The sequence below is a fragment of the Ammodytes marinus genome, assembly GCF_949987685.1.
Source record: "Ammodytes marinus genome assembly, chromosome: 15".
In the NCBI taxonomy this organism is placed as follows: Eukaryota; Metazoa; Chordata; class Actinopteri; order Uranoscopiformes; family Ammodytidae; genus Ammodytes; species Ammodytes marinus.
In genome coordinates, this window is record NC_137219.1 from 1,278,838 (window position 1) to 1,293,837 (window position 15,000).

A 15,000-nucleotide genomic window follows, 5' to 3' on the forward strand; every position below is an offset into this window, starting at 1 on the left:
GTGCGCTCGTAAGTGTGTCCGTGTGTGTGTGTGTTCTTACAGTAGACGTCCACCCTTATGGAGCGTATGGAGGGCGACCCCAGACCGTTGTCAGCCTTGCAGTAATACCTCCCTCCCTGGTGGCGAGTTATCTTATGGATCTTCAGTGTCTCGTTGTTCAGAGAGGAATCCCCCGGGCGATCGGAGGCTCCACCCGCTGTCTTAGTCCAACGAATCTATACAGGACAATGAAAATAAATAAAATTAAGGCTTAAAAATATGCTTAAAGACCTACTTCACCGGTGGAAATATGAAGGTGTATTGAACTCTGAGATCCTATGTAGTATAAATGTGCAAAAAGTTTAGAAATCGGATCATCCTAGCCTGAGAAAAGGCAGAAAGAGTGTGTTATGGTCTCACTGTCTAACCCTACATTTTCCCATGTGTGTGTGTGTGTGTGTGTGTGTGTGTGTGTTCAGTGTGTGTGTGTGTGTGTGTGTGTGTGGTCCAGATTTGTCCTGGTTCAGCATCTGTTGGTCAGTTCTCCCTCCAACCTGCTCTCTCACTCACACACACACACACACACACACACACACACACACACACACACACACACACACACACACACACACACACACACACACACACACACACACACACACACACACACACACACACACACACACACACACACTCCTCCATCTGTCCGTGTCTCTGTGTAATTACTGATTAAACATGATCATAATAATCTGGAGCACAAGGGAATATACAAACAAACCGGCTGGAAACTGTGAAGAGAAAATATCAAAAATTAAATATTTATATGAAAATCAAAGTTTTATCATTAAAGCTGCTACGAGGAACTTTTAAATATTTCTGAAACAGTCTAATTTTTCCTCTGATGATCATGAATTACATGTGACAGCAAACGAGACCATCAGTGCAAAGAACGCTATTTGTTTTTTGTTTTAAGATAATTTTTTGGCATTTTCAAGCTTTATTAGACATTACAGAGTTGAAATGGGGAGACAGAGAGAGAGAGAGACAGACAGAGAGAGAGAGACAGAGAGAGAGAGAGAGAGAGAGAGAGAGAGGGGGGATGACCTGCAGTAAAGGTCCACGGGTCGGATTTGAACCTGCGACCACTGCAACGAAGGCCGGAGCCAATATGGTACACGCTCTATCCACTACACCACCGGAGCGCCCCAAAGAATGCTATTTTTATATAGTTTTTATTAATGCCTTTTGTCATGGGTAATACGCTCACCCAGGAACAACAGCTGGCGTGGTAAAAACACTACCGCTTCTGTCCAAAAACTGAAAGTAAAATAAAAGGAACTGTAAATTATATATAACACAAGTTTTACTATAGATGAATACAACTCAACTCAACTCAACTTTATTTATAAAGCCCTTTAAAACAGCCACAGCTGAAACAAAGTGCTGTACATAATGCAGGTAAAACAATTTAAAAGCAAAACAACAATTTAAACAAATAAAACTAATAAGCACAATGAATAAAATACACCATACGACACTAGAACAAAATGAAGGTCTCATGCTGGGTTGAAAGCCAAGGAGTAAAAATGGGTTTTAAGACGTGTTTTAAAAATGGGCAGTGAGGGGGCCTGTCTAATATGGAGGGGGAGCTCGTTCCACAATTGAAATTTTAATTTAAATTCAATACAGATTATTTGCTCTCAATTCTTAGTAGAGTTTGTGCATTCATAATCAGGAAGTCCTTTCCTAGTCAGACTTATGGAAAGTTACTTTGACCTATTTCAAGGTGTTTTTTCGCTGAATGAAAAAAAAAAAAACTTTGCTTCCACTCCTGCCTCTATCAGCAGATTTTCCACCTGATTCTGTCTCTACCTGAGTGTCACACACACACGCACACACACACACACATGCAACAACGCGCACACACACACACACACACACACACATGCAACAACGCACACACACACACACACACACACACACACACACACACACACACACACACACGCGCGCACACACACATACGCAGACACACACACACACACGCCCTCCCACACACACACGCAGACAGGGACACAAACACGGACACACAGAAACACATGCACACACAGAAACCCCCCCCCCACCCCACACACACACACACACACACACACACACACACACACAGAAACACACGCAGACAGGGACACACACAAAAAGTAACACACACACACAGACAAACTAACACACAAACACGGACACACTGACGCACACACACACCAAACACACATGCAACAACGCACACACACACACACACACACACACACACACACACACATGCGCCGACGTACACAAACACTCACCCCCCCTCCCCACACACACACACACACACACACACACACGGACAAACACATGCAGACAGGGACAATGACATACACAAAGACTAACACACAAACACGGACACACACACTGACACATGCACACACATACGCCCCCTCCCACCCACACACACACACACACACAACACACACACACCCCTCCCCCCCCCACACACACACACAGCCAGCTGGAATGGTGCAGACAAGGACATACACGAAAACTAACACACACACACACACACACCACCTCCCACACACACACACACACACACACGCACACACGCCTCCTCCCACACACACACACACACACACACACACACATACACACACACACACACACACACACACACACACACTACACACACGCACACACACACACACAGCCAGCTGGAATGGTGCAGACAGGCGGTTAACAGCCTCAAACCAGCGACCTGACGATTAATTAGCTTAAAATCCTGGATGTGTTTGACCACACACACAGAACACACACTCTCTCATTAACAAAACTGTGGCTACAACATCAAAGCTAAAACACTCACAACATAATAAAGATAATGGTGTGCAGTGGTGAAAATACACTTTTACACAATACACAATTTTTAGTGTTTAACCCCATGTGTATACAGCTCCAGAAAAAATTTAGAGACCAGTCTGGATTTTTCTTCAATCTTCATCTCTACATTACTTGATGGAAATGCTCTATAATGACAAAAAATTAGAGGTGGGCATAGATTAATTTTTTTAATCTAGATTAATTTTGGAATGAATCTAGATGAATCTAGATTAAAATGTCTCATTTGAATTCATTCATAATATGTGTGTGCTCCTAAATAATGACTCAAAGTAAGTCTTTGAGAACGTGTTTCTCAAGCCAGGTGGCGCATCAGACCAGGGGCTCATCTCCTGTTTCCAACATGCATCACAAACTGCTTGAGGAAGCTGTTCTACTATGATAATTGGTGATGAAAATAAATAATGTTCAACAAGATGTTACTTAGTAACGCGTTACCGGCATCGGACCTCTTTTTTCAGTAACGAGTAATCTAACGCGTTACTATCTCCAAACCAGTAATCAGATTAAAGTTACTCATCAAAGTCACTGTGCGTTACTTTTTCTGTCATTTTCCTTAGTGAAACATTTTACATAACTGCACAAATGACTGCGATTGCGATTTTATGTAAATAAATGTGCGCGCATGTGTCTCTAAACTCTCCAACTGCTCCAACCGCTTCTCTCGTCTTTTTGGTAGCGCCCCTCGTCTCTGCCATGCAGCGTGTGTGTGTGCCTGTCTGTGTCTGTGTGTGTGTGTGCAGCAGCATTACGGCCGAGTCGAACTGTGGCGCAAAACAAAGTTTTCCCCCCGATGAAATATAGCGTCTGCTATGGGGATATTTAGGATTCGGGTACGGTGACGTTGACGTTGAAGAGATAGAAGTGTTTAAAACTTGGAAACTTATAGTCACGTGGCGACCGGTGGCCACACACACCCACCCTGCGTTCCAATACCCGATTGTGTCGTGGGAAAGTGATGGAGAGAGAGAGAGCGGCGGGTGTGTGAGAGAAGCTTCGCCCCTCGTCTCAGCGTGTGTGTGTGTGTGTGTGTGTGTGTGTGTGTGTGTGTGTGTGTGTGTGTGTGTGTGTGTGTGTGTGTGCAGCAGCATTACGGCCGAGTCTGAACTGTACAAATGACTGGCTCCCTGAGCCGAACAGGAGGTGGAATAAGAGATTAACGGCGATATTTTTTTTTATCGCCGATAAGAGTCTGGCGTTAACGCAGCACGTTAACGCCGATAACGGCCCACCACTACAATAAATGTATTGGAATTTGGTAGAAATGTTGTCAATAGTTTATATTATAAAACCAAAATGTTCATTCTACCCAAACATATGCCTATAAAGAGTCAAACGAGAGACACTGAACATTTGGACTGGTCTGTATGTATGTGTCTTGATTATATTATTTATTAGTTTTGTAGTATTTATTCTTCCTACCTGCCCTGGGACTATAAAAAAAATAGCAAATTGCTTAAACCTGCTACAATGCATCTCTCCTTGCTCTAAACAAGGGTTGCGTTCCGAATCGCTTACTTTCTACTAGTATATAGTATGTAGAAAAAAAGATTTAGGATGTCCCGATTCTTGTGGCCAGATTTAGGATGGTTAGAAGTACCCGGATGTCCTACTTCATGCGGCCAAGATTGTTAGTGTTGAAAAGTGCATCCTATTGGGGCGATTCTGACCCACAATCCAATGCGCACGTGAAGTGACGTCACATCGACGTCACATCGACGAAGCCTCCATATGAAAACAAAAGGGGATGCGACGGATATAAAAGCAAGAGGCAAGATCAAGGCGCAATGTTATGATGAAATAAGAGAGTAAAAGTATGTCCCAATAGTATGCCTACTGCATCCTAACTAGATTATTGTTACTGGAATTATTTCACCAAGTGTTTGAATAATTGAAACTGAGTCAGGCCTTCTTGGAAGCAGGTGAATTTACTTGCAAACAGCATGCAAGGGTCAGACAACATGTATCACAAATAAGCTTACATGATTGAATACATCGAATGAACAGTGTACATGGGATTATATGCAAGAGAAGTTGGTGTGTGCGCAAACACATACTAGGTTTGGTGTGTCCAGCCCGTTTTGCTGGCGAAAGCAGAAACATTTTAATTAGGCATATATTCCCAGAAATTCATCTCAGCTGGTGTTATCCTTCATACAATGTCTGATAACAGAATATGGGGAGTTTAGGGAGTCTTTTCTTACTGTGCACATGAATGCGTCATACCTCTGTCAAGGCTAAACAACAAACTTGTAGCAAAACACTTTGGAGTTCTCAGGTTCTGGGACAAAGTTCAATAGGCAGAAAGCATGTATTGTGCATTAAAATATTATACAATAAAGCAAATTAAATTCTGTTAACATTCCACCCTTTTTATAATATTTAATGCAACTTTTTGCAACACTTCAAAGCAAAAGGGCAAAGTATATGAGTAAATATATTTCAGTTAAGCAGAATAATATCAAGTACATCAACATCACAGTTGTGAAATTGCAAGTTTGTGTACTGGTGCTATATCGTCTATGTACAGTTTCAGAGAGGACAGTTTTTTGCAGAAGCCAGGGAACAGGAACCAGGATCGTCTTGATGGTCAACAAGTCCTTTTTGTGGCATTTTGACGCAAAGTGTCCTTCATATCACAGTCACTGGGGGAATGGTTATGTAGGATATTACCATAACCGATTCAGATTGTTCCTCAGTGTCCAATTGTCCTTATTGAAGCATGGTCAGCTTGGTCTTCTCCTTGCATCTGAAACAGAATGAATTTGAGCAGTAACATGTTCTCAAAAGAAATGCTCATCATTCTGCCAGGGTTGTTTCTAAAATATCATCCTATCCATTTTGCTTGCTCTAGATGTCACAATTAACGCACAACAACATTTTAGAATAGGTTTGATTTCATTCTTCCACATTTTTTTGTCTGTGTTTGGGCAGCATTCAAGCACACACAGGCAAGCAGTGAGACAGGCCCTCCCTTTTCTGCATGGGACTGAATCACACACACACATTTTTGTGCTCTCTCCTTTTCTCCTTTTCACAGAGACTGAGTCTCAGTTAGACACACATGTATTTCATTCATCACATACAGTTTGTGGCAAATAGGTTGCTCTTTCGTCCTTTCTCTCATAACAGCATAACAATTGTATGCACACTTACTAAAACCTTTTATATCTCCCTTCCCCTACATACTTTTTCTTTCTTTATAACATCCATAAACAATCAGTTCCAAACAATCTTTTTCCTCTTACACTTTCAACAACATTCTCTTATTCATCTCTTTGGCCACCACCTTTCTCTTATACTGTTCTCGATGGGGGCTTGGATCAAATGTAAAGTCAGATATTTGATCATATGTAAGAGGGGCAGTTGCTTACAAGTAATTTAATTTTTTTTTAATGTAAAATCTAATCAATTTAACAGGGTGAACACCCCTATTCCCTCCAATTGATTAATAAAATTCACCAATTTAAAACTAGAACACCCTATGTGATGTATTCTAAATAAAACTAATAAGTCTACTCTGCAGTTGTAGACTATTGACAAACATAACAAAACAAAACAAATCAGCTGTTAATATTCACCTGATTTCAAGAAAGCCCCGATTCGCTCAGGCTCCGGATTCCGTCACCCCCCCTCCGTCCAAGTCGAGTCTGCTGACGGCCTCTCCCCGTAGCAAAGGGCTGGAGGTCTTCTGTGGAGAGTCCCAGACTCCCCCGTCTTCACGTGCAGGCTCTTCTTGTCCAGAGAAGAGGATGTCGGATCCGGCAACCCGAAGGACAGTCAGGCCTTCTCGAAAGCAGGTGAAATTTACTTGCAAACAGCATACAAGGGTCAAACAACAATGTACCTGGCTTGATACATGGTTGAATACATCGAATGAACAGTGTACATGGGATTATATGCAAGAGAAGTTGGTGTGTGCGCAAACACATACTAGGTTTGGTGTGTCCAGCCCGTTTTGCTGGCGAAAGCAGAAACATTTTAATTAGGCATATATTCCCAGAAATTCATCTCAGCTGGTGTTATCCTTCATACAATGTCTGATAACAGAATATGGGGAGTTTAGGGAGTCTTTTCTTACTGTGCACATGAATGCGTCATACCTCTGTCAAGGCTAAACAACAAACTTGTAGCAAAACACTTTGGAGTTCTCAGGTTCTGGGACAAAGTTCAATAGGCAGAAAGCATGTATTGTGCATTAAAATATTATACAATAAAGCAAATTAAATTCTGTTAACAATTATTTTTATCGTCGGATGTAGTATGTAGAATAGAAAAGGATAGACGGCAGGATGCATGGCCATGAGGTAATGTATTTATATGTGACTGTGTCAGATTAATAATGGTAATATGACCCATCTATCTATCTATCTATCTATCTATCTACGTTAGAAATCAGCTTGAGCAACTGACAATTAATTCCGACAATTGCGTTATCTCTCAAAGCTTAACAGCAAGAAATCTTGGTGTTAAGTTCGACTCCAACCTGTCCTTTGATCAACACATCAAAGAGATTACCAAAACTGCGTTTTTTCACTTACGGAACATATCAAAAATACGATCCAGTCTGTCCATGGCTGATGCGGAAATATTAATACACGCCTTTGTATCTTCTCGGCTTGACTATTGTAATGTACTACTGTCTGGGTTGCCCAGGGCAAGTACTCGAAGCTTACAAAAGGTACAAAATGCTGCGGCGAGGCTTTTGACCAGAACTAGAAAATATGACCACATCACCCCCGTTCTTGCGTCGCTCCACTGGCTTCCGGTCCATGTCAGATCCGACTTTAAGGTGCTGCTATTGACCTATAAGGCATTAAATGGGCTTGCACCTTCATATTTGTCTGATCTAGTTGCGCGATATGCCCCATCACGGGCACTACGGTCTACGACTGCAGAGCTCCTGTCTGTCCCCAGAGTTAAGAAAGCTGCCGGCAGCAGGGCTTTCTCGTATCGAGCTCCTTCCTTATGGAACACACTCCCGATAGAGATCAGACAATCTGAGTCTATCGAGGTGTTCAAATCTAAACTTAAGACTTATCTCTTTGAATTAACCTTTGGTTAGCGCTCGTCCACCTCTCTGCTGGCGCGCGGTCGGTGGCGGGTCACCCTGTCTGGGGTCGGTTCTCTAGCCTCTGCTGGGGGGGAGTTTGCTCCGGGGTAGGTGCCGGTCTTGTGCTGTTCCGGTGGGCTGTCCTGGCCGCTCGGGCTGGGGCAAATTGGCGTCTGACGTGGGCACCGCTGCTGGGGGTGGGACCATGCCTTGCCTCTGGACAGGCGGTCGCGGCGGCCTCCGGGGCTTGGCAGGGTGGTCGTGTCGGCTGACGGGGTTGGGCTGGGGGTGGGGCGCTGGGGCGGCGGCGCTGCCTGCCGCTGTCGTTGGTGTGCCCTGGGCTGGGGGTGGCCGGGGGGGTGGTGGTGTCGGGGTGCGTGCTCAGGCGTCTGCAGTGGCGCCGTGCCACTGCCTGACTGGACCGTTGGGTAGGGTGGAAATGGGGCATCGGGTGCAGATTGTGTAATTGGTGCACTGGTAGGTGGGTACTGCGATGTTTTTAATCGTTTGACGCGGGTGATAGAAGCAATCTATGCAATTTGCGTTTTAACTGTTTTTAAACTGTTTTAATCATTTACCCCTGCCTGGCGGTCAGCCCTGTGGCGTCGCTGTTGGCGTCTGTGTTTCGCTGCCCGGCGTCGGTGCTCCTCCGGCCCTTCCTAGCTCTGGGTGTGCCGATGGCGGCGGCGGATGCGTCGCGCCCTTTGTGCCTGGCACCTCTGGCCTTGCCTCGTGGGCTGGGCATGGCCGGTCCGGCGGGCCTGAGTGGGGCTGTACGGGCCGCCCCTCCGGGGGATTCGGCAGTGGTTGCTCCTCGTGGCAGCGGTGTATTTGGCTATTTCCCTATTCTATACTCTATTCTCTATCTATGGCCCCGGTCCTCCTCTGGACTAGTGCCGCACTGGGGCGTGCTCTCTGGGGGCGGGGTGCTGGGGGGCAGGCTCTGGGTCTGGGGGGCTGGCGCCGATTGTGTGTCGATGGGGAACGGTAGAGTGTGATCAATGTAATTTTAATGTTAATTGTGTTCGCATTGTTATAGCGTTATTATTATCACCCTGAGGAGCTGCCTCGGTCTCGGTTTGTCTGGGCCTGAGTACCGGCTGTCCTCCCACTGAGAATTGTCCTGCCGACGCTAATTGCATAACTGATACCATTTCTCTGACATTTGTTCTCTTTTGTTTATCTTCCATGATTGGTTGAGCGTTGCCCCGGGGGTTCTCTCCCTCCGTCTACCAAGCACTCTCCATGCTACTCGACTGACTCCGAGTTCTGTGTGGAATCAGCTGTCCTAGGAATGGATGCTCCCCGTTTGCTATTGCTTCACATCAGGATAGTACTCTTTCTACTCGCTTGCTTGTTCAATCTTTATAATTCATTTTTGCCTTGCTCATTGGTTGCCTGTCTGTCCTCTTCCAGTTTCCCTTGGTCGTGACGAGACGGTGTGGATCTGGTCCCCCCTCCGGTTTTATCTGAGAATTGGACCATCAACGCGAATGATGTGCAGTGGTCAAGGGCGCCACCTGGAGACGTGGGATGTAATCCCGGCGATGGAAACCTTAGTTTTCCCTGGTGGAGACGAGACGGTGTGGATCCTCTGGCTGCATCTGAAGTCTTCCTGCATCCACACTATTCGCACTTTACTTAGTATTACCATGTAATCACCTGGTCAATGATCAAATTCCTTCGTGATTTTCTCTACTTATGACATCTATTGCAGTATGTCCGTCCTGGGAGAGGGATCCCTTACTCTGTCGACTCTCCCTGAGATTTCTTCAATTTTTTTTTTTATTCCCGGTAAAGGGTTTTTACTGGGAGTTTTTTCTCAGCCGAGCTAAGGGTGTAAGGGCAGGGTGTCATATTGTATCATATTGTATCATATTGTATCATATATCATATTGTATGAAATGTAAAGTCCACCGAGACAAATTTATTTGTAATTTTGGGCTATATAAATAAAACTGATTTGATTTGATTTGATTTATCTATCTATCTATCTATCTATCTATCTATCTATCTATCTATCTATCTATCTATCTATCTATCTATCTATCTATCTATCTATCTATCTATCTATCTATCTATCTATCTATCTATCTATCTATCTGTGTGACTGTGTCAGATTAATAATGGTAATATGACCACGGTGAAGCAGAGTGAACTGTGATTTAGTAGCGTTCATAAACACAGGCTTTTCCCGTCTGCCTGATGTAAATCATTTGGTCTTTGCACTGATGGTCTCGTTTTGCTGTTACATGTAATTTATGATTATCAGAGGAAACATGAGACTGTTTCAGAAATATTTAAAAGTTCCTCCAAGGAGGTTTAACCAAAATAAGCTATTTTATTACAATGCAGGATTTCAAAACGGGAATTTTTTTGGACAATTTAAAAGCAAAAGAATGAAGGAAGTAATTAACCTGCCTTCATCATCTTAACAAAAACACACACACACACACATACAGACACACAGACACACACACACACACACACACACACACACACACACACACACACACACACACACACACACACACACACACACACACACACACACACACACACACACACACACACACACACACACACACACACACACAAAGATATTAAATGTATTACTGTGTGTGTCTGTATTGGGTCTGATGTAACAGCCTCTTATGTAAACTCTCTCTCACTCATTCACATATACACGTCAACGCTGCAGTGTTTGAACGCACCACGCTCACACACACGCACACGCACGCACACACACACACACACACACACACACACATCAACTCCAACTGCTAATTAGTTACACTGCTGCAGGTATGCCAGGGATGCTGACAGTCTGAGAATTATTTTACAGGAAAAAAAAACAGCAATGCCACGGATATATTTTTTGGGGCATTTTATTTTTTGCTTTTTATTAGACAGTGTTGAAGAGACAGAGATGAAATGTGTCAGAGAGGCAGAGAGGGGAATGACATGCAGAGAATGACCCGGGCTGGAATCGAACCCGGGTCTGCTGTGAAGAGGACAGACAGACAGACAGAGAGGGGAATGACATGCAGAGAACGACCCGGGCTGGATTCTAACCCGGGTCTGCTGTGAAGAGGACAGACAGACAGACAGATAGAGAGGGGAATGACATGCAGAGAACGACCCGGGCTGGATTCTAACCCGGGTCTGCTGTGAAGAGGACAGACAGACAGACAGACAGACAGACAGACAGACAGACAGACAGACAGACAGACAGACAGACAGACAGACAGACAGACAGATAGAGAGGGGAATGACATGCAGAGAACGACCCGGGCTGGATTCTAACCCGGGTCTGCTGTGAAGAGGAAAAAGAAAGGAAAGAGTATGGGGATTGGAACGAAGGGTAAATCCATTTCTACCATCCTATGAAGTATAGCATCAAAGCCCTACTTCACCGGTGGAAATATGAAGGTGTATTGAACTCTGAGATCCTATGTAGTATAAATGTGCAAAAACTTTAGAAATCGGTTCATCCTAGCCTGAGAAAAGGCAGAAAGAGTGTTTTATGATCTCACTGTCTCACCCTACATTTTCCCATGCGTGACATCACACATGGTATAATGTAGGGTTAGGATTAACAGGACAGCTGGGCCAAGGGAAGACTGAGGGAAGAAAAACCTCATTCATTATATTATAATAGTGATTTCATAATGATAGAACGCTGGTTCCGTATGGGTGAAGTATTCCTTTATTATTAGTTATGAGGGATTGGAACACGGCCAATTCTGCATGTCCCAGTTGTAGCACACTGCATGATAATAAGTACATACTTCTTTTTTGGCAGCTGCAGTTGGTAGGAAAGACAAAGGAGGAGATTTTGGCGAACGAACACAGAGTTTTTCACTCACGTAAAGTTAAAAATATAAAAAAAATAATCTATTTCTGCTCCTAAACATCATATTTAAACCCAAGCACTCTCAATGAACCAGAGCTATTTATGTCTAACTCAAGACCTTGGATATTTCTCTCACATTCACTCCTGGGAACTATGATTCATTAAATAAACATAACTGTTTTTATCACTGTGACTGAATTAATGTTTTTTATTCTTAAACCTGCAGTGTGTAGAATTGTGGGTTTTATTTCCTAGCAGATTTTGTAGAAAGTAATTATAATATCCATAAGTACATTTAATTTAGTGCATAACGGCTGAATTTTTTTATTTTTTATTATTCTTTTTTCCCTTAGAAAGGGTCTCATATATGTCCATATTTCTGCATATTTTGGACCAAGGCCTAGTGCCGCCATCTTGAAAGTGTCATAGTTGGAATGTCATCAGGTGCATTGTTTAAAATGTAGAATTGTTCTTGTCCTTGAAGGCCACTGTAGCTTCTGTTATTATTCGAAAGGGTTGGGGTTACCCAGGGAGCGTTGCATTCTAGAACTTTGTAGAACTTTCTTGATGATGTCATATTACACACTGCACCTTTAATATATTCATACGTGTAATTTTATTATTTATTGTGACTGTGTGTTTTCTTTTTAAGACCATATTGTATTTTCTTAAACAGCTCTGGAAAAAATTAAGAGACCACTCCAAAAGTTCAGTGTCTCTCGTTTTACTATTTATAGGCAAATGTTTGAGTAGAATGAACATTTTGATTTTATAATATATAAACTACTGACAACATTTCTACCAAACTCACAATACATTTTTTGTCATTAAAGAGCATTTCCAATAAGTCATATAGAGATGAAGATTGAAGGACAATCCAGACTGGTCTATTAATTTTCTCCGGAGCGGTTTAAATGTTGGATAGAAATGTGGCTATGTGTGGGCGCTTCTTAAGGCCAGACACGGCTGGTGTAGAGCACATATTAGTGTCCAAAGTATTTTGGATACAGAATTGTTTTAGCCTGGGAGCGCCCGCCTACCTACTTCCGCTCAATTTTCATTTCCCTTCAGTAGTCAGTCTGGGTCAGCGGTATATTAAACAATGAATTTGTATGAGCACTTATAGAAATAAAAATATTGTATATTATTATATATAATATAGAAAGAAAAATGTATGATTTTTGATGATGGTTGTGATCATGGTTTGCTTTGTTTTGGAATCAGTTTCAGATTGATGTTTTGGTTTCTATTTTGTTTCATTTATTATCGTCATGCACTGACATGAGTTGACATGTAGAGGGTTTTTCTTTGTGTTTGTTTTGTTTTGAGGGGGCAGGAAACATAAGATCTTCTTCATCCTGCCTCCTTTTCCTCATGGTTCTATAGATTGTACATGTGAGAATGTTGAAATGAGTTTTGTTGGAAGACATCCATGGACGAAATAAATATAAATCAAATCAATATTTGCGGGTTTTCTCAGCCAGATTTTTGACGGTCCAATCAGCGTACAGAGGGAGTGGCTCAGAAGCCGGCGCATGACATCACGTCACGACCAAACGTTATGCGATTGGTTGGCAGATCCAGAGTGGCACTGGGCAGATCCAATAGTTTTAAACTTCAACAGACACCCGCCTCCAAGTGAGTTAACGTTTGTTAATTGAGTGATTCCAGACCTTCTGTACAAATGAAATGAAGTACGATGGTCTGGTAGGACCAGGCTAAATGAAGTACGATGGTCTGGTAGGACCAGGCTAAATGAAGTGCGATGGTCTGGTAGGACCAGGTTAAATGAAGTACGATGGTCTGGTAGGACCAGGCTAGGGTTTTTTCATTTTATAAATCAAATTTGATAAAAATGCATTTTCGGCATGTAGCCTATTTAAGAAGAAAATCTATCTTAAATCAGAGAGAGGGAGAGAGAGAGAGAAGAAAAAAGAGAGAGGGAGAGAGAGAGCAGAGAGAGAAAGAGAGAGAGAGAGGGGGAGAGAGAGGGAGAGAGAGAGAGGGAGAGGGAGAGAGAGATAGAGAGGGAGATGGAGAGAGAGACAGAGAGAGAGAGAGAGAGACAGAGAGAGAGGGAGAGAGAGAGGGGGAGAGAGAGGGAGAGACAGAGAGAGAGAGATACAGAGAGAGAGGGGGAGAGAGAGGGAGAGACAGAGAGAGAGAGAGATACAGAGAGAGAGGGAGAGAGAGAGATACAGAGAGAGAGAAGTGAAAGGTGTTAAAGATGATGAAGAGGAGGATGAAAGAAAATGCGGAGGGAGCCGAGATCTGCAGTGACGCAGAGAAGCAGAAAAAATAGCAAAGTGTGTGTTTAACTGTGTGTGTGTGTGTGTGTGTGTGTGTGTGTGTGTGTGTGTGTGTGCGTGTGTGTGTGAGTGTGTGTGTGTGTGCCAGCAGCTGCTCTATTTATAGCCTCAACAGACTGACAGCAAAAAGAAGGAGGGAGAGATAGAGAGAGAGAGAGGGAGAGGGAGGGAGGGAGAGGGAGGGGGAGAGAGAGAGGGAGAGAGGGAGGGAGAGGGAGAGGGAGAGGGAGAGGGAGAGGGAGAGGGAGAGGGAGAGAGAGAGAGAGGGAGGGATAGAGGGAGAGGGAGAGGGAGAGAGAAGGAGAAAGAGAGAGAGAGAGAAAGAGAGAGAGAGTGAGAGAGAGAGAGAAAGAGAGGGTGAGAGAGAGAGGCAGAGAGAGAGGCAGAGAGAAAGAGAGTGAAGGAGAGAGGGACAGAGGGAGAGAGAGAGGAGGGAATAAAACGGCTGATTCTAACCTGATTATTGACGATGTAATGAAGAAATTATGCTGTCAAGTTTACAGCTGTGAACATAAAATCTATACCTCAGATTTATGCGTCGTGCCTTTAAATACCGATACAGCCTCGTTTGCACTGAGCGGTACGGTTTGGTATGGGACCCATTAATTCACATTTCCACTGTCAACACTTGGGAAGGATTCCAAATACTTCACCCATACGGAACCGGCGTTCTATCATTATAAAATCACAATTTTAATATAATGAATGAGGTTTTTCTTCCCTCAGTGTTCCCTCAGTCTTCCCTTGGCCCAGCTGTCCTGTTAATCCTAACCCTACATTTTACCATGCGTGATGTCACACATGGGAAAATGTAGGGTTAGACAGTGAGACCATAAAACACTCTTTCTGCCTCTTCTCAGGCTAGGATGAACCGA

At 43.5% G+C, this 15,000-nt stretch overlaps 1 protein-coding gene across 1 annotated transcript in view; it reads right to left on the minus strand.

Moving 5' to 3' along the window:
* Window positions 1-15,000, minus strand: part of LOC307261594 (MAM domain-containing glycosylphosphatidylinositol anchor protein 2-like) — a gene marked incomplete at both ends in the record, with an annotated part of 80,247 nt that overhangs the window by 15,527 nt on the left and 49,720 nt on the right. Inside the window, one exon of the mRNA XM_080042175.1 lies at window positions 41-215. Coding sequence (XP_079898301.1) covers window positions 41-215 — 175 coding nt within the window. The remainder of the gene's footprint in view (window positions 1-40; window positions 216-15,000) is intronic.